The sequence below is a fragment of the Phaeodactylum tricornutum genome, chromosome 2 (genome assembly GCF_000150955.2).
Source record: "Phaeodactylum tricornutum CCAP 1055/1 chromosome 2, whole genome shotgun sequence".
NCBI lineage: Eukaryota > Bacillariophyta > Bacillariophyceae > Surirellales > Neidiaceae > Phaeodactylum > Phaeodactylum tricornutum.
Window position 1 is genome coordinate 936567 of NC_011670.1, and position 27518 is coordinate 964084.

Genomic DNA, 27518 nt, shown 5'->3' on the forward strand with positions numbered 1-27518 from the left:
GACAGTTTCCATCCCTTGGTGGTACGTCGCATATGCTGGTTGCCATTACGATCGGTGACATAAAGGTTGTCGGGAGCAACGGCCGAGCCGTCCTTCCGGTGATGAACAATCTCATCTAAAATAAGATGGCGACGTCCTTCACTGTCAACCTGAGAATAGATGTGCTTGGCAATAATGTTAGCGGCAAACTCTTTGACAATTCCATCATTAAACTGTACCTCAAGGACACGAGAGTCGAGGATAGGATTCGCGTTCGAACGGCCAACCGGGTTGCCGTCGCGGTCCTTTTTACAAGCAATAACTTTGCCGGTCAAAAGCGAGTCCCCTACAGTGAGTAATACTTCAGCATTGATATACTGATCGAATGCATCATGGTCATAGTCGTCGGCTTCCGGCATGGTAGCTTCGTCCCCCGTCGAGTCATCCGAATAAGGTTGAAATTCATCAGGGTCACCAATAAATACCGGAACACAATCTGGATTGCCAAACTCTGTCTTAATTGACTCATCAAACTCTAGCTGCCATTTCTTTACGGACTCTGAGTTGTGATCGGCAACAGACAGTGGGGAGTAAGTAGTACAAGCAAGTATTTGTCCATTTGCAGCAAGAACACGAGCACACATTACATGTCCAATATCATGAGACGGGCCAAGCCATCGACCAAGCTTGCGCTTGTCTTCCGGGAAGTCTACCGGATCATGATACCAAAGCCATTCATACCACGACAATTCACACAAGTGGGAAATATCCGAAGCATCGCCGGACACTACCGTGTTAGGCACATCATCATTCAAAGCATAGATGTCGTGAGCAATGGAAGACCAAATATGGCCTTGTAATTCCAAACACATATCCCACAAACACAGTGGGGCTCCTTACTTTGTCATTGCTGTATTTGTCATTCGTTTCAGCGCCTTAATTGCTGTTTCGGCACGGTTCAACCAGGGAGAGTAAGGCTCGATCTCTAATGCATGGGCGCCAGCTGAGCGCACCTTTCGACGGAACTCACCCAGGGCACACGTATTTCCACGCAATGATTTAAGCTTAGAAAACATGGTGTCAGTGTACAAATTTGTTCGAAGATGACGGAATCGTAGCTGCGAAGTAACCGGTTTGACGCGTTGCACAAGAGCACGATTGATAATGTTCTTTACACCGCGCTGTGTGGTGACGCGTAGGGTACGTTTGGCAGTAGCCAAGCCAATGTTCCAACAATGAGCCAACTCCTCAGGGCTGACTTTGTAACGATGATTTGACGATTGGGCAGAGCCAATGACAACAGTATTCTGAACGGAAGTCACAAAGCGAGCGTCATCCATCGAAGTGGAGACGGATGACAAGGTCTTGGCAAGGGCACATGTTGTTGTAACAACACTTGTAACAGCACGGACAGTACGACGGGATTTACTCGGAACAACCAAACCATGGGTATTGGTGCAATGCTCCTCCTGACGGGAAAATTCCAAAGAATGAGGGTCCCACACAGGATTGTCGTACGTCATGACAAGGTGAGTACAAGTATCAAATTCTTCGCGACTGGGCTTGCAAGAGGGCAAATACGAGATGACGCCATCAAGCATCAAAGGCAGACGAACATTTTCGCTGGGGAAGAAGATGGAGTGTGAGGACTCCGTGGGCTTGCGAGTCAAAAACTTTGGGCACTCATCCACCTCGACATTGTTGATACAAAGCTGGTTCGGATTGATCAGGTTGTGTTCCATTTTTGGAAAGTGCAAAGCCTGATTGAAAACCAAAATAAAAGTTTCGTACATGTGCGGGTGGTTGTAAGCAACAGCAGCGGACACAATGGGCACAGAATGGGCACGTCCGAGCGTGGACAAAAAGGGGCTCACATCAACGGTACAATGAGTTTCTTCAAACACAAAAGCATGACAACCAACACAACAAGTATCGGCATGCGAATCCAAATCGGAGCGGGACAAATGGCCCGTACCAACCAATTGGACAGACACAACAGGGCGAGTGGACACAACAGACACATTTTGCTGGGACATGTTCTTGCCAGCAGAAGTGTTAGAAGACAAAGTTGTGCTGTCATCATGACAAGGACGAGTATTTCGATCCGTGTCATTGGAAGTATCAACAGCAGACGCATTGCGACGACGATCACCATTACCATTTTGGCGCAAAGTGTGCACATGGCGACGCTGTTCCGCATTCATGGACTCATACTCCTCGAAAGAGTAGTAGCGGTCGGTCATACCGCTTGTCGATCCGTTGTTAAACGGTTTACCTTTTCCACCACCGCGACCGCCGCGACCATGACGACGACCTCCTCGGCCGTTACTGCGACCACTGTGGCCTGTAGAAGCAGGAGAAATGTTACAAACCTGGGCCTGGTTCTGTTCGTCAATAAACTCACTCAAATAATTGACAGTAGCTTCAAAATCATTTTTCAACGCTGCAGTGGCACGAACGGTCGCAATTGACGATTCGATAGACGGGGCTTTAATGCGCTTCAAAAACTTGCGGACCTTGGCAGCTTCGGTCAATGGCTCACCAAACTCGTCAAGGTTGGTGTGGGCTTGCTGATGAATCTCGGCAAAACGCTCGAAAGAAAAGTTTCGGTGCTCACCGCTATAAAACTTGTTTTCGAGGTCTCCCTCGGCCTTGTTCATGATCTTCGATTGGTTAGTCAGCCCAAGGTAATGAGAACGGAGGGCCAACCAAGCTGCACAACCGTTACGAGAACGAGCGTGAGCAGAAACCCAGCTCCAGGCAGGACCCCCATGGGTACAAGCCCGGATTACGAACCAAACTTGATTATTATCGGCGGCAAAGTCTTCGCCATCATGCGGGCAACGAGCAATCATTTCATTGAGAACACTTGGGTACATGTTGTCCGGATTGTCCGGGACTTCGTCGTCGTCGCGGATCACATGGCGCAAAGGAACGCCAGTAGTTCCACGGACCTTGGAGAGATAATCTTCGATATTCTCGAAGGCTTCGCGGATCTTCTTGAGGTCATTGATCATGGAAGGAGCCGTAGCATCCTTGACAGAGTCTTGTCTTCCTCCTCACGGTGTTTAATCTCCGCCATGGAGAGGACTCGAGCCGCAACAAACTGGCCTGGGATCGGACAAGAGGTACGCTTGAGGTGACGGATATAATATCCGAGCAAGATCAAACGCTCTTCAGCCGTTGGAGAAATGGCGACGCCGGAGCGGGGAATCACCGCTGGGGCGCCTGGCTGAGCGGCGTTGGGATTTGGAACGGTCCCCCCGGGACGACGGAGGGTGTTGCACATATCCTTGATGAACTTGTCCGTCAAGAACACGAAGTCCTCGACGGAAGTAATAGATTTGATAATGGCGTCGCGATGAGACGCGTCGACAATACCAATCGCCTGAAGGGCGTTACGGACTTGAGCGAGAGCTGTCAACGTCAAGTATCTCCTGGCTTCTGAAGACAGCACGAGGTGATCAAGACTTGTCTGGCTTCTAACGAAGAGATACGAACTAATGAATATGGTTTTCACACAATCATTGTTAAGATTTATAAACTCTAAACTAAAGAGCTAATCTGTTCACTTTCCATTCGGCCCCACGATCTGCCAAGCGCCATCGTGGTCCGTTCCATTATTCTCCACGGTGTTATACACGGCACCGTGGGCACATTCATCATAGTTACCATGCTCCTTAGCATGGCAACAATTGAGTCCCGAAACAGTCACATCATGTTTCTGAATACTCAGCTGGGATTGCGCCTGTCCAAAAACATCCGTGTCGGGATTTGTGACCAAACACACAAGATTAGTTTCGACAGGCTCGCCTTGGGTGCCACGACCCAAGTAGTGCGCGCCATCGCGCAAACCGGTACTCAAAACTGTCATTCCAGTTGACAAGAGCTGCGGCCATGGTGAACTTTTAACTTTCTTCCTGAGGACGGGAAGGAACTTCGAAAAGAGTTTCGAGTTGAGCATGTGTTAGCGAGGTCGGCTTGGCATAACGGGAACAACAATAGTTTCCTTTGATCACTGGTTACGAATTGTGCAAATATTTGGTTCGCATACGCTTAAATAGTGATAGCCGGCCTGATTGCCGGGTCAATAACTAAAATACCCATTGTGGTATATATATACACATTTGATAGCAAGAGTGGAGGAGCAGCGAATACCACTTGGTACGAGGTCCGATATTAGCAATTGGTAAGTGGATGTTCGAAAACAGATCCTACTTAACATCCAAGCTTAGGATGCCGCTCGGGCTAGAGCGTTGAGTAAAGCTTTGGTAGAAGAAGCTCCATGGAAGCGTCCAACCATGGGGGGTGCCTTGTTTCAAGCCGCTATTGCAGACAAGAAACCCAGTATCCAATCGACACGACTACCACGTGGACCATTACGAGATACCGTCAGTATGTTCTAGGCCTCTGCAGGCGTCGGCGATTCGACAACAACATGAAGAGCCAGGTATTATGCTTGCCTCCCCAGGCACATTCGGCCTCGGCGCTTCCGTCAAAACACTCACAAACACTCAGACAATCACAACAAACTTATACCTTTGATCCCACAGGGATACAGAACGACTTTGGGTCTGATAAACTAGAAAACTGCAACGATAACCGACTAGAATCGCACTAGAATAGCACAAGATCACTAGTGTAGTTACGAAACAGAGCAAAACACAAATTATACCATTATCTGCCTGAGCAGACCAGTCTTAGTCTAACGTACATATGACAGACGCTTGACGTGGGGTTTTTATAATAGTAGACATTCTCAGTCAACGAAATCACCAAAAGGCCTCAGGTTGTCGAGGCAGTCCAAATTGCGAGCCATGAGTTTGCCTTCCATTGACGATACCGAGTATCATTAAGGTAAACATGACGCATCTTTACGCGCGAAAGAAGGTTCAGATCGACCATGATGAAGAAACAGATACCCCTGATCGACCAAGTCACCCATCCCCGTCATCGCGCTTGACACCCTCCAAGAGCAAGGATAGGGGACGGAAAGGATCTAGCGAGCTTGGATGGGCATTAGTGGCCGTGGTCGGTTTCATCTTTCTCGGTTTATTTCTTGGCTATGTCCTTTTGCACAATCAGCATCGTACCGTAATTTCACATGTGTTGAAGGATCCGTGGGGACACGGAGGGGGTGTTCTGCGAGGCCGCGCAGGCTTTCGACATCATTTTTACACCGGTTCTCCCCGTTACGTGACCGTCGTGATGCCCTCGGTGGTGAATCAAAAGGGACGAATGGATCGCTTAGAAGCGATACAAGATACCTGGGGGCCGGGGGCGAGATCAATTTTTGTTGTTCACAACATTTCCGAGTTTCCCCAGGCCTCACATGCGGTCGTGTCAGAAGAGTCTCTACCGGAGGATCCTTACGCATACCCACAATTACTCCTAGTGCCGCCAGGAATTGGTTTCAATGATGGACTGCCCAGGCTATATCATACAATTCGGACGGTCTTTGAGAAAGTGGACCCAGATTTTGCGTTTTTCGTGAATGATCACACCTTCGTTATTCCGGAACATCTCTGTAAGTATTTGAAGGATCGTAGTCCGAACGAAGATCTATATGCTGGGCACGCCATGAAAAATGGAAAGCTAGTGTTTAACTCTGGCGCAGCTGGTTACGTACTGTCTCGAAGTACTATGCGAAAAATGATGAACACATGGGATGAACGCGATCCCGATTGTTGGGTGGATCCAGAAGCCGCCACTTCTTGGTTACAGGGCAATCCTGGATTGGCAACCGTGCAGTGCTTAGAAAGTATGGGTATCAAAGCGTTCGATACTCGAGCCGATAGTAAGTGGCATCGTTTTCACGCATTTCCTTTGACGAGGGTCGTTTCCGGCGACGTGGACGATTGGTACAATAAGAAACATGCGCAGGTACCGGGGTTCTCCCCTTCATACGACTCATTACTGTCTGGTGAGGATTGTTGCGCAACAGACTCAGTGTCTTTCCATTACGTCGAATGGCGAGAGACGAAAGCTCTTTTCGACATACGTGGGGCTTTGCTTCGGAACCCGAAAATGTCGGATCGTGACCTAAAAACTTCATTATTTGCCGAATGGCCAGCGTCTCGTAAGGATTCAGGATTTTATTCTCATCCGATACCTTACGAAGACAACCGCGAAGCATGGAAACCATTGCTCGCTACGCTGAGGAAAATATCTACGCGGGCGACACAGCAAGAATGCTAATTGGTCATTGCCTAGTCGGATCCAATTACTCTCGGTGTTGAAATAAAACAGGCTGTAAACTGGGATTGATCCAAAATCCCTCTGTGCTGCATCATAGTGCTAGCTATTTCGTCACATCCGATTGGGATGCTCTCCTCGGATACTTGGTATCCACAAAGTAACATTGTCGGAACCAATATATTGCTCCAACCGTCTCGATCCTTCACTTGCACAATTACTACCACTGCATTGGGATTGTTTTTAAGAAGAATTTGTACACAAGATGCGCAGCCTTTGGCTGTCTCTAGCGTATAGACCAGCTCAGATCCAATGACTAGATCCAAGTCTTTTAAGCGCGAGCATGCCGATCCGTCATTCCAATCCAAATTTTGGACCTCCATATGCTCTTCTTTTATCGCGGGATAGTGCTTTCTTAGGTGTTCGTTATATTGCATGACATTTTGCTCGAGCTGCTTCAAAATATTTGGATCGCGATCTGTTAAATAGACACGATGGGTCCCCGGCCGTCGGCTCAACAGCAAGTTGGACACGATCCCAGAAAGCCCAACCGCTCCACTTCCCAACTCAAGAATTGACAGTGACTCTGACCTACACAATATCCCTACGATACGCTCGTCCGATTCTTGTAGAAGAATGGCAGATAGTAATGCGGAAGCATACCATGCTTGGGAACCAGTTGGACTCCAGGCGCCGTCAATCATGGGGAGGTCCGAGAGGGGCAAGGTTACTATCATGCTTTCCCCATACGGTATATTATACAACATGGAGCGCGTTGTGGCATTAAAATAGTCAACACCTTCACCCGCAGGAAGGATCTGCGTATTCTTCAATCTTTCGTCCAATGCCAAAGTCCAGAAATCATCTTCTTTCGTCGGTAATAGCCGTTTGCTCATGGCGAATCCGGACTTCCGAGGCCAAAGAGGTGTCGGTGTAGACGCAGCTTGGGAACCGATCGCTGCGCGAGAACGTACTGGAGTCAAGTGTACGGCGTGATCATCGCCTGACTACTACTTCATTCGGTTCATTCAGCCATAAAGGATGAGAGGGGCGGGTATGTGTAGGGTCGTATAATACTGCAAACACAAATACTTCCGTAAGGAGGCTGGGCCCTTCACAGTTACTGCAGCTACGTCGTTTCGTCCATCGCACAGCTCGTGACGGGAAGCAATCCGACCGGCGTGTATATTACTGTAACAGAGACAAACTACTTATTAAGAAGACTCCGTTTCGATGTCTTGGCAAGCCGTTGGAACGGAAACTCATGCTACCAAGTCGATTGTTTTCCCGGCTGCGCGAAAAACAATGAGGTGAAATTTACCTGCAACACTGGATTGAGGCTTTTATCCAAGCTGATAAACGGTGGACGTTTTAAGTGAACTATCAAAGGCTTAATGGACATTGGCTGGGAATAGAGCGTACAAGCCAATGAATCAAAGACAGGACTTGCTGCGTCAATAGAATTTGGACTCGCTACTGACCGTTCTGAGGTTGTCATGTTGGGTATTCGTCGCCTGGAGATAGCCGTCGTGGGCATCTTTTCGTTCTACATTGGTCTGACCATGTATTTCCACTCCCGCCTGTATCGACAAGCGAACCATTCGTCGCCTGGATTTTTTTTTGTACAACAGGCTTCTCCGCATAACAAGGGCCAGTTTAAAAAGGACAAACGACGGCAGCGACGGCGGAAGAAACGAAGTTGGGACCCTGGTCTGGACGGGCTGGGCGGTCTGCCAGTGCCACTGAACATTAATCTTCCCATATTCTCCCCCAGTCTTCCAAAGAGCGGAACAACATCGCTGTGGCAGTATTTTAATTGCGGTGGCCACGCTTCGTCGCACCAGTGGGTTAAGTCGAATGAAACATACAGCATGCAGTCCGGACAATGCATTCGGCAGAATGTTTTAAAAGGTCGACCGCCTTTCGAGGGATGCGGTGGGTATGAGGTCTACACAGACACTGGCTACGCCAACTTTCTTCCCCCAAGTCCTGGCCAGCTCTTCACTCCTGTCTCCTGCTACTACCCGTCGGTGGATGCTTTGGAAGAGATATATCAGCACTATCCTAACTCAACCGTGGTTATGGTTGTGCGCGATACCAATAGTTGGTACAAAAGTATGACGGAGTGGGGTGAGGGCTCACTGCTCAAGCGGTGGAAGTTGTGCAACGCAACAGGCTTTCCATCGATGAACGCCGAGCCCAAAGATTTCTTAAAATTTTACGAATGGCACACTGCGAACATTCGCCGATTCGCCAAGGCTCATCCAACTATGAAGTATGTAGAAGTCCGATTAGAGTCCAACGAGACGGGTGGTATTCTAGAGCGGGAGATTGGAATTCCACGAAAATGCTGGGCCAAGTGCACTCCAGCTTCTAAATTTTGTCAGCCTACCAAACAATCATAATAAGACGGAACAAATGCCTGGGCATGCATCTTGCGTGCTCTTAAATTAAACCAGTGACGTAAAAATGGAAGACGAGTGTAAGTTCTATTTATCTCCAAAATCTAGCTACAACAATTGATTGCTACCGTATTCTATTGCCTCTCTGTTATATTACTGTTAGTGATGTGAAATCAGACTGCTGGTTGTCCGAGTCTAGGGTTCTTACGGGATCTAAATATCTCTTAGTAAATTGTGTATGGTACGGACAATTGCGAGAGACACACACGGACAAGGACGCCTAAAATCAGGACACGGATCTGTCGTCTTCACAATTCTTAACAGTAAGACATGTCGATAACTGAACCAGACAACGGTCGGGTTCGGATGTGACCAAATGGCAACATGTTAAAATTCCCTTTACCGCCCTGATTCGAAGTCTTTACTTTTATGTTAGCACGCACTGTTCTTAGGATTTGCTACTTCCGATCTGACCGGGATGTCGCTTTCACCGTTGCAATCCCCTGTCTCTGGTCCACCTCAGCACCGCCGAGCGTCAGCCTGGCTACGTTCTGGAGCCCCTCTCACGATTGGGTTGCTACTGTACATTGTTGTGTTCCAATATTCTGTATATCGTGCCGATGTGAAACCAGTAGCATCGCTACGCGAGGATCGGCATTTTTTATATTTGCAAAACAATCTAAAATGCAAAAAGGCAAGCAAATTAAGCCGCCCACTTTCAAAAGAAAATCCTGGTCTCGATTTTACCCGACAAGACAAGCTGTATTCTCATCTTAAAAACGATACAGTGGTTTTGCCCGTAACAACCTGGGAGCGTTTCAGCATTAGACCACTCAAGATACCATACCCAATATTTATGACAAGTTTGCCGAAAAGTGGCACCACAAGTCTGTGGCGATATTTTCGGTGCGGAGAAGTCAATGCGTCCCATCAATACGTGACTAAGCAAGGCGAAAGGAAAGCGACACTAGCGGGTGTGTGTATTCAAGACAATATTAAGCAAGACAAGCCTCCCTTTGAAGGATGTGGTGAATATGATTTGTTTTCTGATACGGGTGTAAGTGGCGCACTGTAATCGTGGTGCGATCGTTGCTTGTAGGTCTCTCACAGTCTTTCCACCCTCTAAACTAGTATCTTTTCTATGACCATGATGAAGGGGAACAGTGCTTCTTCCCTTCGGTTGATGCCTTGGATCGTGTCTACGCTCACTATCCGAACGCAACCTTCATTAATGTTATTCGCGATACTGCGTCATGGTTTACATCGTTAAAGAACTTCGCGCAATCGTCTTTGTTTGTGAGGCTTCGACTTTGCAATGGGACACATTTCCCTGACGGCCAGTCAAAGGTGCAGGATTGGTACAAGTTCTACAATTGGCACAATAAAATGGTACAGCAATTCGCTGTAGACCATCCGTCGCTCACATACATCGAAGTCGAACTAGAAAGCAACACAACTTCTAAGGTACTAGAAGACTCGACCGGCATCCCATCACAATGTTGGAAAAAATGTCGACCAAACAAGATGCTGTGCGACGAAGAACTTGAGGCACGAGATCGCAAGACAGTTGAGGACTCAAGAAAGGGGGCAAAGCGCGAGGTGGTGAAAAAGCTGGAGATCAAAAAATCGCGTATCCTCAAGTCAGGAAAGTTAATCGAAATGACTACAAAGCATTGAACGCCCTTAAATGGGTTCGACAGTGCGCGGAATATCAGAATTAGGCATCGCTTTGGTTGCGTTGTTCACCCTAAATTTTCTTTTACCGGCGGAGAGCTCTACAAAAGGACAGATGTGACGAGATGTGCTGACTCGCAAATCGGCATGTACTTCCTGTAGTTAAGCACATGGGCAGTCAGCTTCAGTGTTGACAGAAATTTGAAAGCGAAGTCACGAGCATGGGGACAAATTCTAAGCAGTCCTCACAACGGACGATTGCTTGAGGAAAACGTTCTCGAGCCTATCATCCCATCTCGTCTCACTTGGTGGAAAGCAATTTTGCATTGTCTTAGGGTTGCACAAACTACACAAAAAAACAACAGCGACGCGCTAATACAGTGCCCATTTTTAGGCCCCTATCTTCTACGAAAACAAAGATTTTAGGGTTCTGCTTTTATGTCGACAGCCTCCTCTTATTAGCTTTGATCGTGGGGCTTATCCGGTCTTCGTCTCGATATGAAGATGACCTTCAGAAATAAAGTATTCCTCCATTCTTATCATAAAAATAGCCTCAATAATAATAAAGAGTATAAAACGATTGCCATATTAAAAAGTATGTACTTTTTTGGAGATAGATGAGGCTTGTATGAACATTTGTCTCCTTGAATCAGAAGTCGAGAAGTCAGAGACATATGCCGCGACAGATATGAGAGTCAATGACTATTTCTCTTAAAATGTCGATGTCCCATGAAATGAGTCGCCGTCTATTTTTATATTTTTTGGAAGACCAATTTGTGTGTATCTAAATTTCACGAGTACGCCAAGGAAGTCCACTCATACGATCATGTCGGGCAAATACATCGATCAAGGTCGGACATGAACCAATCTCAGATGGCGTGTCTCACGTCTGCGCGCTCAACTTCCAGTTAGATACATAACATAAGTAACATGCTTTCGTTCGAATCGGTAGTTCTTAGACCTAACGACGCCCTTGAAATCACACCTATCGTTAACCAATAATGTGTGTGTGAATTCAAACGTGAAATGGACAGATTCGACGTTATTGCCTTGCCTTGCAGTTGGTATCGAAAGATTCCCGACGATCAACCGTCGGAATCCGATACCCCAAAGCTGATATCTGGCTGGCTGTCAGAAAGCGTAGGATTGCCGATCTCATCCGCACCGAAAAAGTGAAGTGCGCTCATAAAATACTTTCGGCGAAGAAAACAGAGATATTCCCAGCCGCAACAGGTAATTGTTAGTTGACAAAACTGACAGTGAGTGAATACTGACACCTGAACCTCACGAGAACAAAATTCTCTCCTCTGTGTTCAGCGTACCGATTGCGAAAATGATATATCGGTCAGCGCTCGTCGTCCTTTCCTTGATGTGGGCCGTTACAGCCAAAGACTACGACTTCATCGTTGTCGGAGCTGGAAGTGCGGGCAGCATCGTTTCTTCGGAGTTAGTGAAAAGTGGAGCTGACGTTCTTCTGATTGAAGCTGGCGGTGACAACACCGATCCAGCAATCGATAGCTTGCGCTCCTATTTCGACCTCGCCTTTGGTGCGCTATTCAATCCTTTCAGCGGCTTTAAATGGATTCAATGGGGATACTTTAGCACGGAGCAAACCTTAGCTGGCGCAGGAGCCGGTGCTACCCCTAAAACATTTGGAATCCCTCGAGGGCGTGTGCTGGGTGGGTCGCATTCAATCAACGCCTGCGCATACGTTCAAGCCAACGCTGACGATTTCAACAATATCGCGGCCGAAGTGAATGATAACATGTGGCGATGGCGTCGCACTCAACGCCTTCGAAATAAGCTGGAACGGACCATTGGTATCACAAAACTAGGCAAAACTCAGACTGGAGCACTGGACTTCATTGCCACGGCCCACGAAGTGCTCGGCTTCCCGTTCAACTCTAATCCAACTCAAGGGGATCAGTATGGAATCAGCCCGTCGTTCTGGACCGGACAAGAGTCCAGTGAAGGTGGAATTCGAACTACCGCATTCGACGCGTTCGTTCTCCCTGTTTTGAACAGCAGTAATCGAAAAGGTACCATCGACGTTGTCACATTCCACCAAGTGCAGCATCTCATCTTTGATGAGAACGATTCGACCAAGGTCGTCGGAGTTAGCACAATGAATGTCCGCTCAAATGTTGCAACGGAATTCCGTGCGTTGAAGGAAGTCATCCTGTCGAGTGGGACCTACAACACTCCACAGATCCTCATGCTCTCCGGTATTGGACCTCAAGCTCATCTCAATGACTTGGGTCTGGCTACAAAAATTGACCTTCCGGGTGTCGGCTCAAATCTTCGGGACCACTATTCAGTTGCAACATTTTGGGATTTAAAAAATTTGCCAGAGGGAGCCCCGTTTCTATTCCAAAGTCCTTCTCTCAACATGTTTGGACCAGAACAGCAGGGTCAGCCCTCATTCCAATTCGAGCTGGCGGGAAACTTCGGTTCTGTCGTCCCCCTCCGCCAAGTCTCGACCGGTACGGTTCGTCTGCAATCTTCGGATCCTATGGCATCCCCGATCATTGATCCCAATGTATTGAGTACTTCGAGTGATGTCGACAATATGGTCGACGGTCTCGAAAACTATTTGCTACCTTTCTTCCAAGGCCTCATTGACAAGAACTTGGTCACGACAAATAGCCTCAGTCCCAGCGCCTCCGCTGAGGAAATACGTCAGTATGTGATCGAAAGGTTCGATACAAATCACCATCCCGTCGGAACTTGCAAGATAGGGTCGAGTTCAGATCCAATGGCAGTGGTGGATAGTAATTTTATCGTGCGTGGCACCGCCAACCTTCGCGTTATTGACGCTTCCATCTTTCCTGAAGTCCCGTCCGGGAACATCAACGGGCCGACCATGACTGCTGCTCTGTTGGGTGCTCGTAAGATTAAGCTGGCGCATCGCTCCTCAATGACGCTCGATGCTGATGACGAGGAAGAAGACGATGGCAATCATGTCCGTAAGAATGTTTAATGCCATAGCCTTATTTGTGATTATGGTTCGAACTGTACCTTCTATTTGGACAGAGAAAAATCGTTTCTTTTATTTTACACACCGTAGATTATGTACCCCTTGACTTGGACTATGGTACCACCGCCGAACACGGAGAACCTTTTGAATTCAGATTTTAAAGAGGTTCTGCTTCGCTACCAATTCGTTTCAAAAAAATCGATACGAAGAGCAATCTTTCGATGTCGTTCTGCGTCAGGCTTTGTCGTACGGTTAATGTTGGTTGAAAGGTCGTACTATTCACGTTTCGTCTGTAATCTTTTCAAAAAATATTCCAGAAGAGCGCGATCGAAACCTCCGTCGCCCTTTCATTTCCGAAAAAATGAAAAATCCCCACAGAATGGAGGGCTCCGAAAAGGCACGGCATCAAAAGCGCTGAATTCAGTTGCCTAGACCTTTGAAATTCCATAACTACATTGATTCGTGGGTGTTCGGAAACCATTTTTGGTAAGAGAAAGCATTCAGAGGCTACCGGACTGACGGCCTTGAATATCTCAGATGGATGCTATCGACAGGGACCATCTGAAATCTGTTAGTGCGTCTGTACGAGAAGAGTGTATCCGATGCGATGAGCAATGGCCCGAGGAAAGAAGCCGTCCGTGGATATACGCATTCTATGAGCGATGGACTTTTTCATACATGAATGCAATTCTTCGAAAGGGAAGTAAGCAGCAAGCGATCGACAACGGATCACACCTGACTCAAGACGACCTTTATCCCGTGCCGTCCTCGATGAAATCATCGTTTTTAGCCAAGAAATTTGAGTAAGTCAGACGAAATTTCTTTGTCTAACTCTTGCCTGAGACGTCGCAGCAATTCGCCGTTCTCATGTTGGTAGCTACTATCATTTCGGCAGGGATGTTTACAACAAAGATAGCGGAACGAGCAAAAAACGTTTTATGACAACGTTGTGGTATTTGGCAGCGCCGACCTTTATTCCGGCTGGCCTTTGTCAGCTAATTACAGTTGGGTGCCAAGTAGCGCTGCCACTGCTGGTTCGCGAATTGCTGCGGGTTCTAGAAAACAACCCTTCCCAACGCGTTGTTTCCGAAGGTATGCCGTATGCAGTAGCAATATTTGTATTGCTTGTGATCAATGGATTTGGTAACCACAGGCATAGGCATTTGGTAAGTGGCATGTTTGTGGAATGAGGCATTCCTGGAAAATACGTGAGACAATCTCAAAAACTTTGTATTTGATCGCAAGGCGATGAAAAGTGGTGTTGTTATGCGGGCGGCGGTGATCAACGTTCTTTACGAGCACTCATTGAAATTGACACCCAGGGGACGAGCTGGGCTGACTTCAGGAGAAGTTACCAACCTGATAGCCGTCGATACACAAAAACTGTATGAAGTTGCTCAAGAAGGCCATTTGATTTGGGCTCTTCCTCTCTCGATTACGCTTGTAACCGTCTTCTTGATACTGATTCTTGGTCCGATTACTCTGATCGGTATAGCGGTACTGATACTCTTCGTGCCATTAGTAGAAAGAGTGACGTCAAGAATGCTAAAGATACGACAACGAAGGGCAAAGATGACTGACCAGCGCGTTGAAATTGTTAGCACCATGCTTCAAGGGGTAAGTGCCTTGAGATTTTTGTGAGAGAAGTACCCATACATCATCCAACACTTCATTATCCAGATTAAGGTCACGAAGCTGAGCAATCTAGAAGAAAGCTACGAAACAAGAGTAGCCGAAGCTCGTCAGCTCGAGCTTAATGAGCTTCGTAAAGAATTGGCTGTATGGGCACTGACTCTCGTTATCACGTAAGTTCTGATGGACGCTCGTGATTTCTCTTGAGTAAGATGCTGACATCTGTTTGTTTGGTGTCTATTTAGCGTATCCTCTCCAGTAGTAGCAAGTTCGGCGACATTTGCTGCGTACGTCTTGGTTGACGAGCGCAATGTTCTTACCGCGGCAGAAACTTTTTCCGTTTTGTTGCTGTTCGGCGCTCTCCGATTTCCAATAAACTATGCAGGCCGGCTTGCTGGAAGTAAGTAACGCCAAAAGATATTGATTTTGAGAGCATGACATAGCTTACAATTTCATTCATTCTCATGGCAGAGATGGTGCAGGCCCTATCCGCGATTACTCGCATTAACTCATTCTTTGAACGGGAAACGAGAGACGTCGACTTTTCTCTTGTGCCGTCAAATAACGTTGCTTTGTCTGAGTCATCGGACATACCCCTTATTCTTTCTAGAGCGGCATTTTTCTTGCAGCCCGCCGATGAATGTGTGCGTAACGGACAAGACAACGGAAAGAAGAACATACACAAGGGAAGCTTTGAGCTCAGCGCGGCGTCGTTCAAAGTCTCGACATTCGATTTTACAATTCGGAAGGGCGAAGTCATTGCCATTTGTGGCCCTGTCGGTTCTGGGAAATCAACGCTTATTCATGGTATATTGGACGAAGTCCCGTCCATTGAAGGCACGGAAGTTTCCAGATATGGACGAACAGCCTTTGTTCCTCAAACACCGTTCATTTTAAACACAACTCTAAGAGAAAATATTCTGTTTGGGTTGCCTTTCGAAAGTTCCGTTTACGAGCGAGTTCTTGACGTATGCTGTTTGCGACAAGATATTCAACAGCTGGGAGAATCAAAGGATCATACCGAGATTGGGGAACGTGGGGTGACTCTTTCAGGTGGACAAAAGCAAAGAGTTTCGCTAGCTCGTGCAGCTTACGCAAGGCCCGATTTAGTTCTTCTTGACGATCCGCTGTCAGCTCTGGATGCGGGAACTGCCAAACTTGTGTTCGAACGCCTAATCAAGTCGACTGGGTCTTACTTCTCGGATACTGCCGTTGTTCTTGTGACTCATGCCTCGCATTTTCTGAACCGAGTAGACAAGGCACTTATCATCGTTGGAGGCAAGAATGAGTTTTATGGGAGTTGGAATGATCTTGCTACCTACCATGCAAACGACTTCGAAACAAATGTAGCCATTGATTTCTTGCGTACTTCCGTTCAAGAAGTTGCGAGTGAGAGCACCGATAGCGCGGACCAAAACAAGGATGAAAAACTCCTGTGTAAGCAAGTGGACGTGAAGGATACTTTGATGGCAGCAGAAGAGCGAGAACATGGTCTTTCCAGTCTTAGTGTTTGGCTCCTATGGTTCAAGCGCGCTGGAGGCTTTTATTTCATTTTCTTTCAAGTTCTTTTCATGGGTATCGATCGTTTTTCTTACGTTGCTACGGAATATTGGCTTGCAAGATGGACGCAATCTGCGGATAAGCCAATCAGCGTGTTTGGTGTATCCTTTCCATCCCAAGAAGAGGGTCGCACGGCTCAATTCGATTATCTCAAGGTCTACAGTAGTCTCGTACTTGTATCAGTTTCAACTACGATTCTAAGGTATGCGTACTGATTTTTTACGTGCGATGCCTATTATGAATAATCTGCTCACAAAATGAATTCATGGTATGAACAGATCTGAATGGAGCGGTAAGCTTTTTGCTTTTGTGAGATCAAGCGAGTGGACTGTTGAAGTAATAGGCTGGATTGCTTTCTCAAACTATTCGATATGTTCTTACCTCTACAGTTACCGGTGGAACTCGGGCTGCCAAACATGTATTCTCTTCCATGGTTTACAGCGTGCTACGGGCACCCATGTCGTATTTTGATACCACTCCGATGGGGAGGATTCTGAACCGATTTACATACGACATGGATGTGGTAGACATTTTGCTGACCCAGTCCATGAGCATGTTCATGATATCATGTAGCTGGTATTTTGCTGGAGTTATTGTAATGTGCACAATTCTTCCTTGGATAGCGTTGGCAATCTTTCCCGTTACAGTGATTTATTGGGTGCTGATGCTGCATTATCGAAAATCAGGATCAGATCTACAACGTTTGGATGCTGTGTCACGTTCTCCTATCCAAGCGATGATATCAGAAGGTAAAGAATGCTGTCACCTCATTTTCCTGTAGTATCCAGTTTAAACGACTGATCCGATTTTTGTCTTTCAGGGCTCGATGGATCGGCCAGCATTCGAGTATTCCAACAAGAATACAATTTTTTGAAACGATTTCGTGCATTGACCGATCTCAACAGCTCTGCCTTGCTCAATTTCGTCTCTGCTCAACGATGGCTGGGTGTGCGTATCGAGCTGCTGGGTTCTTTGGTAGTCCTTATATCTTCATCATTAGTTGTAACTTTGAACGATTCCCTGCGGTTGGATCCTGGAATTGGTGAGTGGAATTCTTTTTAGAAAGTATCATGCCATCAAATACTGAGTATACTCAACAGTAACTTTCAAAGTTGGATTACTCATTATCTGGTCGAGTAACTTCACGATAACCTTGGGGTTCCTGGTAGACACATTCGCGGAAACTGAAGCTGCTATTACGGCGATAGAAAGAGTTGATGCCATGGCTGAGCTCCCTCGCGAAAGATCGATGAAGACGGACCCAGAACACACTGTGCGCTCATCTTGGCCAGAGAAAGGTGCGATCGAATTTAAGAATGTTTGCTTGCGTTACCGGGCAGGGCTTCCTTTGGCGTTGGACGGGTTGTCTTTTCGAATTCCCCCAGGTCTGAGTTGTGGCGTTGTAGGACGCACTGGTGCTGGTAAGAGCTCAATCTCAGTCGCGCTTTTTCGACTCGTCGAAATAGAATTTGGTGAGATCCTTCTCGACGGTATAAATTTGGCTACTTTGGGATTATCTGATGTTCGGGGTCGGCCAAACGGGATGACCATCATTCCGCAGGATCTATTCTTGGCCGGTACAACTTTGAGGGAATGCTTGGACCCTTTTGGTGTACGAGAAGACGAGGACATCTTGCAAGCTCTCAAAGCAGTTCGTTTGGCAAAGTCGAACGATTTGGTTTCAAAGCTAGAGACGGCAGTGCACGAAGGAGGCTTGAACTACAGTGTGGGAGAACGGCAACTCTTGAACCTAGCAAGGGCACTGTTGTCCAAGCCCATGGTGCTGATTTTAGACGAGGCTACAGGTAGTGAAAAGCAGACCATGTTGTCCTATCTATATCCATTTGTCGTATCTCACTGGACCCCGATCACTTTCCCTACAGCTAGCGTTGACGGGGAGACTGATGCCTTTATCCAGCGGATGTTGCGGACGAAGTTTACTGACACGACGCTAATCACGGTGGCGCACCGGTTAAATACTATCATGGACTACGACTTGGTTTTGGTCATGGACCAAGGCAAAGCTGTCGAGCTGGGAAGGCCTGCCGATTTGCTGGCTCGACAAGAGCATGGTGTGTTTGCCGATTTAGTCAACGCGACTGGTCCCGAAAGCTCGAAGGCACTCCGAGCAATGGCAGATGCATCACAATAGACTTAGACTGCGATAAAGTGAGAATTCAAGCTGGTTTCGTTTTTGAACTTTGTGACATCCTGCGTCTTTAGCAACTGCAGCATGAAGCGATTGAATTTCTTGAAAATAACAGTACTTTGACATTCATTTTCGATTGACTAAAAGGCAAGAGAGAAGCGCGGCGCAAAGATTCAATTTACATAAGAGGAAATTCACTAATCCGGCTACGACGAGGCCGCAAAATCACTAATCCCGCCAAAACTCGAATTGTAAGTTACATAGGTGGGGCAAGAGCGGTATCCTAAGTTTTGACTGTTCGGCGCGCCGTAGATCCAAGTTGGCACGTATTTATAGGTCATGCACTTTATTTCAGTTTGATATTGTATCGAAATTGATTTTGCTAGATTAGTTACAGCTAGGCCTGCGATGGAAGTTGTTCTCCAAACGATGCACGGAGTACAATGCGGAATCTTTGGTTGAGCAGGCTCAAAGGATGCTGTCCTGTTAGTTTATATCAATTTCAAAACAGTTCTTGCGTATGCAGCTCCAACTGCTCTGGCCTGCAGAAAAGGTACAACAAGAATGTACCCATCTGTTCACTACCCATAAGTCTCAGTAATTCAATACAACTGCAATGGTGTTGGGGTCCCATTGATGTGTGGTAGACGCGCATTTTGGTACCCTTGTCGGCACTCACGTCAATGCCTGTCAATACAGGTTTTTACAAAATTGAACTGATGATTGTCTGTTACAGCCTACCAATTGGAACTTTACTTTCGGCAAAGAAATCGTCTCTTTATTGATGGACACAGAAACCATGGTTGAGAACAACGTCAGGAAAACGATGACCTACAAAGTTTAGGAGGCTAAACTATATTATTAGATCTTCGTGGTGACAACAGGGACTGCGGGGCGGAGAGTAGCTGTGTGAAGAGAAGATGGCAAGACAGGCGATGTCGTATCTTAGTTGTCGTTTGCAGATGACGATGAGACTTCTGGTCGGACGCTGATGAGTCAGGAGTTGTATCAACACTCTTGGACCTGACTAAAATGGAAGAAAACTGGTCTTGCTAACCATTTGGCGATTCCAAGCTTGACTAACAGTAAAGCAAGCCTAAACAATGCAGGAATATGGTAATTGTAATTCCGTTAAATAAAATCTACTATAGTTATTTTAAGGCAATCACCTCTCACTTTATTGTATTGTCAGAGTGGTGGCACTCTCTCTAAATTCTGTACCAAACATTTCCGACTCATTGTTAGCGAAATGGCAAACTTTTTTCCACCATAATCTAAAAAAGGTTCAGGGCAGCCGCAAATCCTGGCTTGAGGCTCGTGAACTGATCCAGGACAAAGCGACTACCATTTGTGGACGCGACTTCCGACGCCTTCATTTAAAGCATGCTTCGCGCTTGGCTTAGAAATACGTTGTTGGTGACAATAGCTAACTGTCTGAACACCACTACTGATTTAAATGTCGTGATTGTAATGGATGACGATCACTGCGTCGAAACGGGCCACTTGCCAACACTTCAGTTGCTTCCGCCTTTGTGTAGCGGATCGTTCACATCAGCCTTCCTTTCTTGCCTGGCTCCCTTGTGGCTGACTGCCTGAAGAGCATACGGTACCTGTTTGCAGTTTTCGATCTTGAAAGGATCAAGAAACTCCTACAAACACTACTTGTGCACTGACTGGAAGGAAACGTTTTGCAAGGCATAGGCATATCGGAGCGATATAGCACATGCGCGTTGACAAACTGCAAAGTTCCACTCTCGAGCCACTTTCATAAAAAAAATCGATAGATCATTTCCCAGGATACCTCCTGCGGAAGAAGCCGTTTGGAGAACAAATTCCATCGCAGGCCTCAAACTGGTACCAATTCAGCGCAGAAATAACGAATATGACCTTTAAATCCGTTTAATAACTTGGATCTACGGCGCGTTGAAAAGTCAATACTTAGGAAACTACTCGCGCATTGAATTGGACACACATACTGTTTCAGTTTGACCATCATGGTTTTGACAGGATAAATGATTTTTCAGCGTCGTCGTAGTAGTGAATTTCCTCTATTGGAATCGAGAATGTCAGTACACATATCGGAAAACACGTAGATTAATTAATAGATCGACAGTCATTTTACATAGTTTTTGATTTGGCGATGAAATTGCTCACTGTCTCTTACCAAAAACGAAATTTGGAATTTTCTCGATATATTTACAATATGAGAGTTATGTCCACTGCGCTTTAATTAATAGTAAGAATATGATAAACAATCAAAAACACACAACGAAGTTGATTGAGGAGGGTCATTTTGAAATGACCACTACTAGGATGAGTCTCACAGTCAGTTCGATTCAGCGTCTCACGCGCTTTACAAACCTTGATAGAGAGTAAGCTTGCTTTTCCGGAGAGACTCCTGACAATAAAGAAGCTCTCCATCCCGGGCTCGAACGTGCAGCACACTCGCGTCAAAATTGACGCTCAATTCTGGTTTTAGGGTAATCGATCCATTATGAAGGAGTTTTGTTTGACCTGGGAAGAGTTTGAAGAACTTTTCGGCTTAGAGGAGGAAGAGTACAAGCAATTTGCTCCTAGCTGGCTTCAATATGTGCCCCCAACTCGTGTTGATCGGAGCATTGCCACCATTTTGCAGGAATACAGGGATGCGAGAAACGCCGCGGATCGTCTTGAAAAGGCCCTTCGTACTGCTGGCGTTCCCATTCCTGAAGATATTCCCTACGAAGAAGCTAAACAGAAGATTTCCGAAATCACTTTGCTTTTGAACGCCAATGCGATGTCGGAACGTAATCACAGCGAACAAACGAAGCTGTCCCAAGAGCTTGAAAGGTACACGGTGTCGCTTATGGCGTCGGATGAGTACCAACGAGAGCTACAGAGGCAGGAGGAAGAATGGGAAGAATCTCAAAGTGTAGAAAATCAGAATGCTCTGCGGCTGTTACGGCGACACATGCCGGTCAATATCCGATTCTTGTCTGAGGCCACGCTTCATGAAGGACATGGACTACCTAAAGCGCTTGCACGAAAGTTTAAGAGAACAGATATCCTTCAGTTGATCCGCATGGCTCCGGGTGAAATTGCACGCTTGCATCCCAGTACGTTGGACAACTTGAAAACATCAGGATTGACACTAACGGAACGCAGGGCATTGCACGAGCATCTTAAGACATTGAGGCCAAAATGGGAGCGCCATAAAGATGCTGCATCCTCTCGTAAGCTTAGGTGGTACCAAATGCTGGAGAGAAAACTCAGGGAATCAATTGGGGCATGGGATCGACATGTGGATCTTTATGGTGGAACGGTATTGCTATCATCGTCCTCGCACTTAAACGAACAGCACAAATGCAACATGTTGGGCAACCTATGCCCGTTCAAAGCCAATGCTGCTGTAGACTACAGTGGAGACTACGGCTTTCCAGTAGGAGACGAGTATGAGGCTGTTGACGTAACTGTGGCGACGCAGCTTCCTTCGATGCTTTTCAAACAAGCGACTGATTTCGCAAGACCTTCGTTTCTTTCCAGCATTGTCAGTCGACCCACTTCAGAATCGTCAGCTCTGATAAAAAATGGGCTCCCTTCCATCTCACCCACCGATGGGTATAAAAGAGCCGCCGCTGCCGACAAGAATCTTTCCAGCATTGTCAGTCGACCCACTTCAGAATCGTCAGCTCTGATAAAAAATGGGCTCCCTTCCATCTCACCTACCGATGGGTATAAAAGAGCCGCCGCTGCCGACAAGATGGCTTCGCCATCAAATCAGAATTTTTTTGAGCAAAAGGATAATGTCCAAACTGTAAGAGCGGAGTCTATGCCACACTTTGCCAGTGGAGAAGCCCTTCAGAGAAATCTTAAGCAAAAATTGCATACTCAATCAAGGGGAGATTTGAGTACTGTCGGATCGGAATATTCGTCTCCAGTCATCAAGAAGAGACATGAATCAACATCCGATCTGGAAGGACCTGCGAGTACTCCGAAACAAACAGACGATGGTCGAGCTCGGACTTCTTTCATTTGTCTGCAAGATTTCTATGCAGGAAAAGATATTCAGCTATTTGCAGCCGAAGAAACCTACAAGGAGGTGAATTTGGCGATAGATCGGATCGAGACACAGTTGGATATATGGATCACGGCTTTCGTTGCTGGCGAGGAAATTGACGACGATGGCAAAGATGGACTTGTTATAGCGTTTGACTCTGGGTTGGCCCAACTGCACCCCATCATTGAAAAACTCGCCAAAGGTGTCAATTGTGTCACTCGAAGTGTAATCGAATGTGAAATTACGGAGGATTTCGTGGCAATGTTAAAGGTTTTCTTCAGCTTCATAATGGGAAGAATGAAAGAGCTGCGTATTAAAAACAAACCTACAAGGATGAAGATTAGGGAATTGAATGAGTCGGTTTCTAGGATCCATGAACGAAATATGAAGAACTTGCGAAAGCTCGGAGTAAGAAAGCCACAAAGAGTTAGAGTTATACGTTCCATTTCACAGATTGCTCAAGAGAAAATGGGATTGAAGCGACAGCAGAAAATAAAGAAAAAGAGAAGGGAGGGCGGAACAGTGGACAGCCAACGATATGACATCGTTGACTGTGAGGGTATTTCAAAGACAATTGACGCTTCCAACGCAATAAAGGATAGCGCCTTCCTGAATACGTCGGCTGCACCGGGTCGCAGTGACAACTTTTCAGAATTGGGTACAGTTGGAGAATCAATGGACTATAAAGTGGTCGAAGCACCCGTTTCAAAAAAGGTTACTGGCAGCCACATAAGTAAGCAGAGCAATGGCCTGCCCAGCGCCTTAAACACTTTTCGCAGTTCAGTCGTTCGCGCGGAGGACTTCCGAGACCGCGAAAACCTGAAATGGCAACTCGTTCGCCAGTCTGAGGAAGCCCTCCAAAGAAAACTGAAGCTTGAAAAGGCTATGAACAATGCCGGGATTACTGATCCTGATCAAACTATCCCATATGACGTCGCAGAAGCAAAAATAGTCGAAATTTCGAGGCATATGACCGAGCTTGGATGCTACCACCCCGAACACTTCCAGCTCGAGCAAGAATTGGAGAAGTACTCAGCAGCACTCGCGTCGTCGGATGAATACAAGCATGCATTAGACAGGAAAGAAATGGAATGGGAACAAAGCGTCGTAGAGCTGAACAGAGATGCACTCATTCGCATTCGCCGGCATATGGCCGTTAATGTTCGAAACATGTCTGAATCTGAACTTTGTACTTTGCCGACGCCGAGTGGGAAATTATTGCCCAAGTCTATTGCCAGAAAATTTAAGAGAACGAGTGTTTTGCAACTTCTACGGCTTGATCCGAGGGACATCGAGAAGATGCACTTCGCAACTCTTGAAGCATTGAGCCTGTCTGGACTCACTATTACGGAGAGAAGAGCGCTTCACGAACACATTCGATCCATAGGTACCAAATGGGAAACAAAGCGTTCATTTAAGGCCACAGAACGAAAAGTTCTCTGGTACAATCAGATGAAATCCAAATTCAAGAATGAGCTGCAGATCTGGGAGAAGCATGTCGATAATCACGAGCCGTCCGGAAATCACGTATGTCTCTTCAGCGGAACGCAGTGTCCCGTCCAAACAGACGAGTCTTTTGACTATAGCCAAGACTACGGATTTTCTGAAGGCGACGACTATGAAAGGCTGGTTGTTACCAAAGAGGATGTCGAAAACCTTTCGGAAAAAGCTATAAAAGAGGCTCATATGGCAGTACAACTGAGAAAACAATTTTGGACAGACGTTAGTTGTAAGCAAAACTAAAGAATGTCTATATCTTTCAATCCTTTCTCTTCCTTGACCGGCCTTTCAGTGCAGCGGCAACATCACTGCCAAGCCCAAGTCCTGCCCAAATATCTTCGGGGGATTGACTGTCGTCAGGTAAGAATGATTTCTTTCCATTGGATGATACTCTGGCAATCATTCTCAAAGCAGCCAGATTATACCCAACCATATCCCGGGCTTCTGACAGTCGCAGACGAGTAAGACGTCGAACCTCGCAAATGGGCGTCGCAAGAGAGCGGCTTGCAAGGAGCTGATCAAGAGGGAAAACGTGAATGAGAGAGCAGTCAAACAATACGCCTGAAACGGAAATCACTTAAATGAACGAGCTCGGAAATTTGGATATAAAATGTGTCAACACAAGGTAGCCAGAGTAGCGTTTCTGGAATTCTGACAGGTAAAGCGTACAATTCTTTCTTCATTGCTCGCGTGAATATTGGCCCAGAGAGAGAAAATACGACTTACTTGGTTTTGATGGGTTTTGATAAGAAAGATGCCAACTCGAGAGCAAAGTTCAACTCCTTGGCCGTCTCGAAGCAAATTTGTCAAGTAGAAAAATAAGCGTTCAATGTGACTCAGAGACAATACAAGCAAACTCTGTTCGAGTTCAGAATTCTTAATCGACCGTAGTATCCATAGAACGTACTGCGCAGGTTCGAGCCCTAGAAGCATTGGATTGGGAGAACGTTTTCCCCAAGATTCTTGACCTTTTCTGAAGGATTCGAGTTCAGTGTCTGCCTGTTCTAACCCATCCATTATCCTATCACCTCCGGATACACTCATTATGCTTTGCTTAACAGCTGCCTCACTTTGCGGCTCATCATGCTGTCCTTCATCATCGTCGATATCACTCCTTCGATCGAGAATGCCAGCTGTACCTCCTTCGTCACGACTACTAACTTTCTCAAAAGCCGTCTCAAGCGCTCTTTCACGTTCTTCGTCCAAAAATACAATGTCGTTAGTACGCTCCCACACACGCACCTGGCGATCCATGGCTCCTGTCAACACAAAAGCCCCAGTTCTGCTCAACGCCAAACAGTTGACCTCGGCGCAATGTCCTTTCAAAACAAGAATCTGTTGGAACCGATCTCCGTCCCAATACCTGACAGTTCCATCTTTGCTCGTGCTAAAGAAGTTGTGAGTTCGGGTGACAAAGCGTACGTCGGTAATGGAGTCTTCGTGACCATGAAGCGTCCGATGGGTGTCCCCGAAGTCTAAGCCCCAAAGTTTGATGGTCTTGTCTGCACCCGAAGTTGCCAGAAGTATGTCATCATCGCTGGCATCGACAGCCAACGCAGGTAGCTTGTGACCGTATAAATTCAAGAATAACTTGAGCGAATCGTCAAAAAAGACTTTGACGGTACAGTCTAGCGTCGACACAAACACCATGCGCTTTGAACGCTCTATCAAATTTGAGTATCTTACCGCGACAACATCATCTGTCATCTTGATGGTGCGACTGAGTACAATTATAGGAATGCCCCCTTCATCGTCGGCTGCACTCTCAATTTCCCAGAACTTTACAGTCTTATCTGCCGAGCCAGTAGCCAGCGCAATGGATGTATCCGAAGCGTTCGGCCGACGAATGTCAAGACTCCATATCGCACCATCGTGGGCGTTTTCTTCCGAATCAACCACATCGCCAGCAGAGATGTCAATAATGAGTAAGTGGCCTTCCCTCGTTCCGACGATAATATGCGTATTGCCAGGAAGAAACGCAGCACATAACCCATAGCATGACAATTTTTTCCCTTTCCTCGACGACAAAATGGTCGGTGAAACAGATTGAATAACATTCCTTGAGGTCACATTCCAAATCTTTGCGACACTTTTCGAGATAGTGCAGACCAAGTTGTCATCGGAAGAAAGGACAACAGCACGAATTCCTGATGGATGACCGTGCATATCTAGCGTGGCAACTTTGCTGGAAAGTACTAAGCTTACATTTTCGCTGTCAAATATCATGAACAACGGATCAGGATGAGCATGCAAAGGATGCCTTCTTGCTATAAAAAAAACAAACTTACCTCCCCTTTTTTCGTTCCAGCATATGCGTCTCAAGAGCGTTGCTCGACAACACACAAACTACACGGGCCAGTTCGCCTTTTTCTTTGTTGCGGAGAAATGCAAAACCTCGCACTTTCTGACTTGCATGCACTGTCGTAACATATTCAAATTCATCGGACGCCTTCATGAGTTCAGGGTCCATAATGCTGGACTCCAGCAAAGCACCGTCGCCTTGTTCGTCAGAAGAAGAGTTTGGATCGTCGAGGATGCCTCTTTTCTGTCCGCTCTTACTCGTTCCATCGTTAGTCTTTCTCTTTTCTTTTTCATGACGGCGTCGTAGACGGCGTTGGCGTTTCTTACTGCTGTCTTGTAGATTTCGAATGAGGTAAACATCAATATTTTTTGAGCTGCTGTGTAAAACACCAACATATTTTCCTAATGGGTGAAAGTGGATACAGCAAATCCTCTCAGCAGAAGTCGAAACGTTTTGGGGCGGTACCAGAGCTCCCATAAATGAACAGACATCGTCGTGGTTCCCAGTCATTGCCAGCTTGCTTTCATCATGGGTCATACTGGCTGAATCACCAGTACCACGCCTCGGTGATTGGACTGACCAGACTCTGGCCTGACCATCGCTACCCCCAGTAATTAATCGCCATCTGAGAGGTTCGTCTGCCTCAAGGCTCAGCTGCATAAGAGCAGATCCCCATACTTCGCCTCGGTGGGTAGCTATCGTTTGCGTGCAACACTGTCCTTGCAAATCCCAAACCTTGACAAGTCCATCCAGGCTGGTAGTAATCAAGCCATCCAAGCCCACCAAGGACACAAAATCGAGGTCAGTTATCGCACCACGGTGTCCAATAAGTCGAAAAAGTCCAATCTCTGCAACGGTGTCCCACAACACGACCGATCCATCGCTGCCTCCTGACGCCAATCGACTCACGTTGCCTCTATCAAAGACAATCGACCTTACTGGTGATTGGCCATGCCCGTTCAGCACCAAGGGTTCTCTTTGAGCAAACTCGTCGTCCGTATTATCTTGGAGTAGTGAATGGGCCATTCCGCGGGGCCTATCCCTTTCATCGTCATAGATATCAAAGATTCGTACAGCGCCGTCGACCCACCCCGTGGCAATCTTGGAAGTGT

At 46.6% G+C, this 27518-nt stretch overlaps 8 protein-coding genes across 8 annotated transcripts; 5 read left to right on the top strand and 3 right to left on the bottom strand.

The window, feature by feature from the left end:
• Positions 1 to 3547: 3547 nt before the first annotated feature.
• Positions 3548 to 3943, bottom strand: PHATRDRAFT_32850 (predicted protein; the record flags this gene model as incomplete). The annotated part of the gene is made up of 1 exon (XM_002178002.1): positions 3548 to 3943. The coding sequence occupies one exon, from the start codon at positions 3941 to 3943 to the stop codon at positions 3548 to 3550; it is 396 nt and encodes a 131-aa protein (XP_002178038.1).
• An 899-nt stretch (positions 3944 to 4842) lies between these two features.
• PHATRDRAFT_32851 (predicted protein) lies at positions 4843 to 5809 on the top strand (the record flags this gene model as incomplete). Its single annotated transcript, XM_002177686.1, has 2 exons — positions 4843 to 5740; positions 5778 to 5809. 2 exons carry the CDS (start codon positions 4843 to 4845, stop codon positions 5807 to 5809), a joined length of 930 nt encoding a protein of 309 aa, XP_002177722.1.
• A 379-nt stretch (positions 5810 to 6188) lies between these two features.
• PHATRDRAFT_32852 (predicted protein) lies at positions 6189 to 7440 on the bottom strand (the record flags this gene model as incomplete). Its single annotated transcript, XM_002178003.1, has 3 exons — positions 6189 to 6263; positions 6402 to 7147; positions 7386 to 7440. The coding sequence occupies 3 exons, from the start codon at positions 7438 to 7440 to the stop codon at positions 6189 to 6191; spliced, it is 876 nt and encodes a 291-aa protein (XP_002178039.1).
• Positions 7441 to 7536: 96 nt separating this feature from the next.
• PHATRDRAFT_43602 (predicted protein) lies at positions 7537 to 8702 on the top strand. Its single transcript, XM_002177687.1, has one exon. The coding sequence runs from the start codon at positions 7671 to 7673 to the stop codon at positions 8577 to 8579; it is 909 nt and encodes a 302-aa protein (XP_002177723.1). The 5' UTR covers positions 7537 to 7670; the 3' UTR covers positions 8580 to 8702.
• Positions 8703 to 8814: 112 nt separating this feature from the next.
• On the top strand, positions 8815 to 10253 carry PHATRDRAFT_43603 (predicted protein; the record flags this gene model as incomplete). Its single annotated transcript, XM_002177688.1, has 3 exons — positions 8815 to 8899; positions 9029 to 9633; positions 9708 to 10253. 3 exons carry the CDS (start codon positions 8815 to 8817, stop codon positions 10251 to 10253), a joined length of 1236 nt encoding a protein of 411 aa, XP_002177724.1.
• A 1076-nt stretch (positions 10254 to 11329) lies between these two features.
• Positions 11330 to 13252, top strand: PHATRDRAFT_43604 (predicted protein). Its single transcript, XM_002177689.1, has 2 exons — positions 11330 to 11483; positions 11568 to 13252. The coding sequence occupies exon 2, from the start codon at positions 11584 to 11586 to the stop codon at positions 13228 to 13230; it is 1647 nt and encodes a 548-aa protein (XP_002177725.1). The 5' UTR covers positions 11330 to 11483; positions 11568 to 11583; the 3' UTR covers positions 13231 to 13252.
• Positions 13253 to 14475: 1223 nt separating this feature from the next.
• Positions 14476 to 18454, top strand: PHATRDRAFT_10151 (predicted protein; the record flags this gene model as incomplete). The annotated part of the gene is made up of 8 exons (XM_002177690.1): positions 14476 to 14844; positions 14908 to 15032; positions 15105 to 15259; positions 15331 to 16589; positions 16763 to 17168; positions 17240 to 17461; positions 17532 to 18224; positions 18303 to 18454. Coding segments are annotated over 8 exons (3381 nt in total), but the record flags the coding sequence as incomplete, so codon positions are not given.
• Positions 18455 to 23107: 4653 nt separating this feature from the next.
• On the bottom strand, positions 23108 to 26893 carry PHATRDRAFT_18258 (predicted protein). The gene is made up of 3 exons (XM_002178004.1): positions 26393 to 26893; positions 24831 to 26316; positions 23108 to 24618 (listed from the first exon to the last, which is right to left on the bottom strand). Exons 1-3 carry the CDS (start codon positions 26881 to 26883, stop codon positions 24364 to 24366), a joined length of 2232 nt encoding a protein of 743 aa, XP_002178040.1. The 5' UTR covers positions 26884 to 26893; the 3' UTR covers positions 23108 to 24363.
• Between the last annotated feature and the right edge of the window lie 625 nt (positions 26894 to 27518).

What these genes read in the sequence shown, in the direction of transcription:
- PHATRDRAFT_18258 (XM_002178004.1), bottom strand. Translation starts at nt 26,883, where the DNA reads ATGGGAGCTCTGGTACCGCCCCAAAACGTTTCGACTTCTGCTGAGAGG. An exon ending in CTGGAACGAAAAAAGGGGAG is followed by an intron (nt 26,317 to 26,392) that starts GTAAGTTTGTTT and finishes GATATTTGACAG; the next exon opens with CGAAAATGTAAGCTTAGTAC. An exon ending in TCAAAACCCATCAAAACCAA is followed by an intron (nt 24,619 to 24,830) that starts GTAAGTCGTATT and finishes CCTCTTGATCAG; the next exon opens with CTCCTTGCAAGCCGCTCTCT.
- PHATRDRAFT_43602 (XM_002177687.1), top strand. Translation starts at nt 7,671, where the DNA reads ATGTTGGGTATTCGTCGCCTGGAGATAGCCGTCGTGGGCATCTTTTCG.
- PHATRDRAFT_43604 (XM_002177689.1), top strand. Translation starts at nt 11,584, where the DNA reads ATGATATATCGGTCAGCGCTCGTCGTCCTTTCCTTGATGTGGGCCGTT.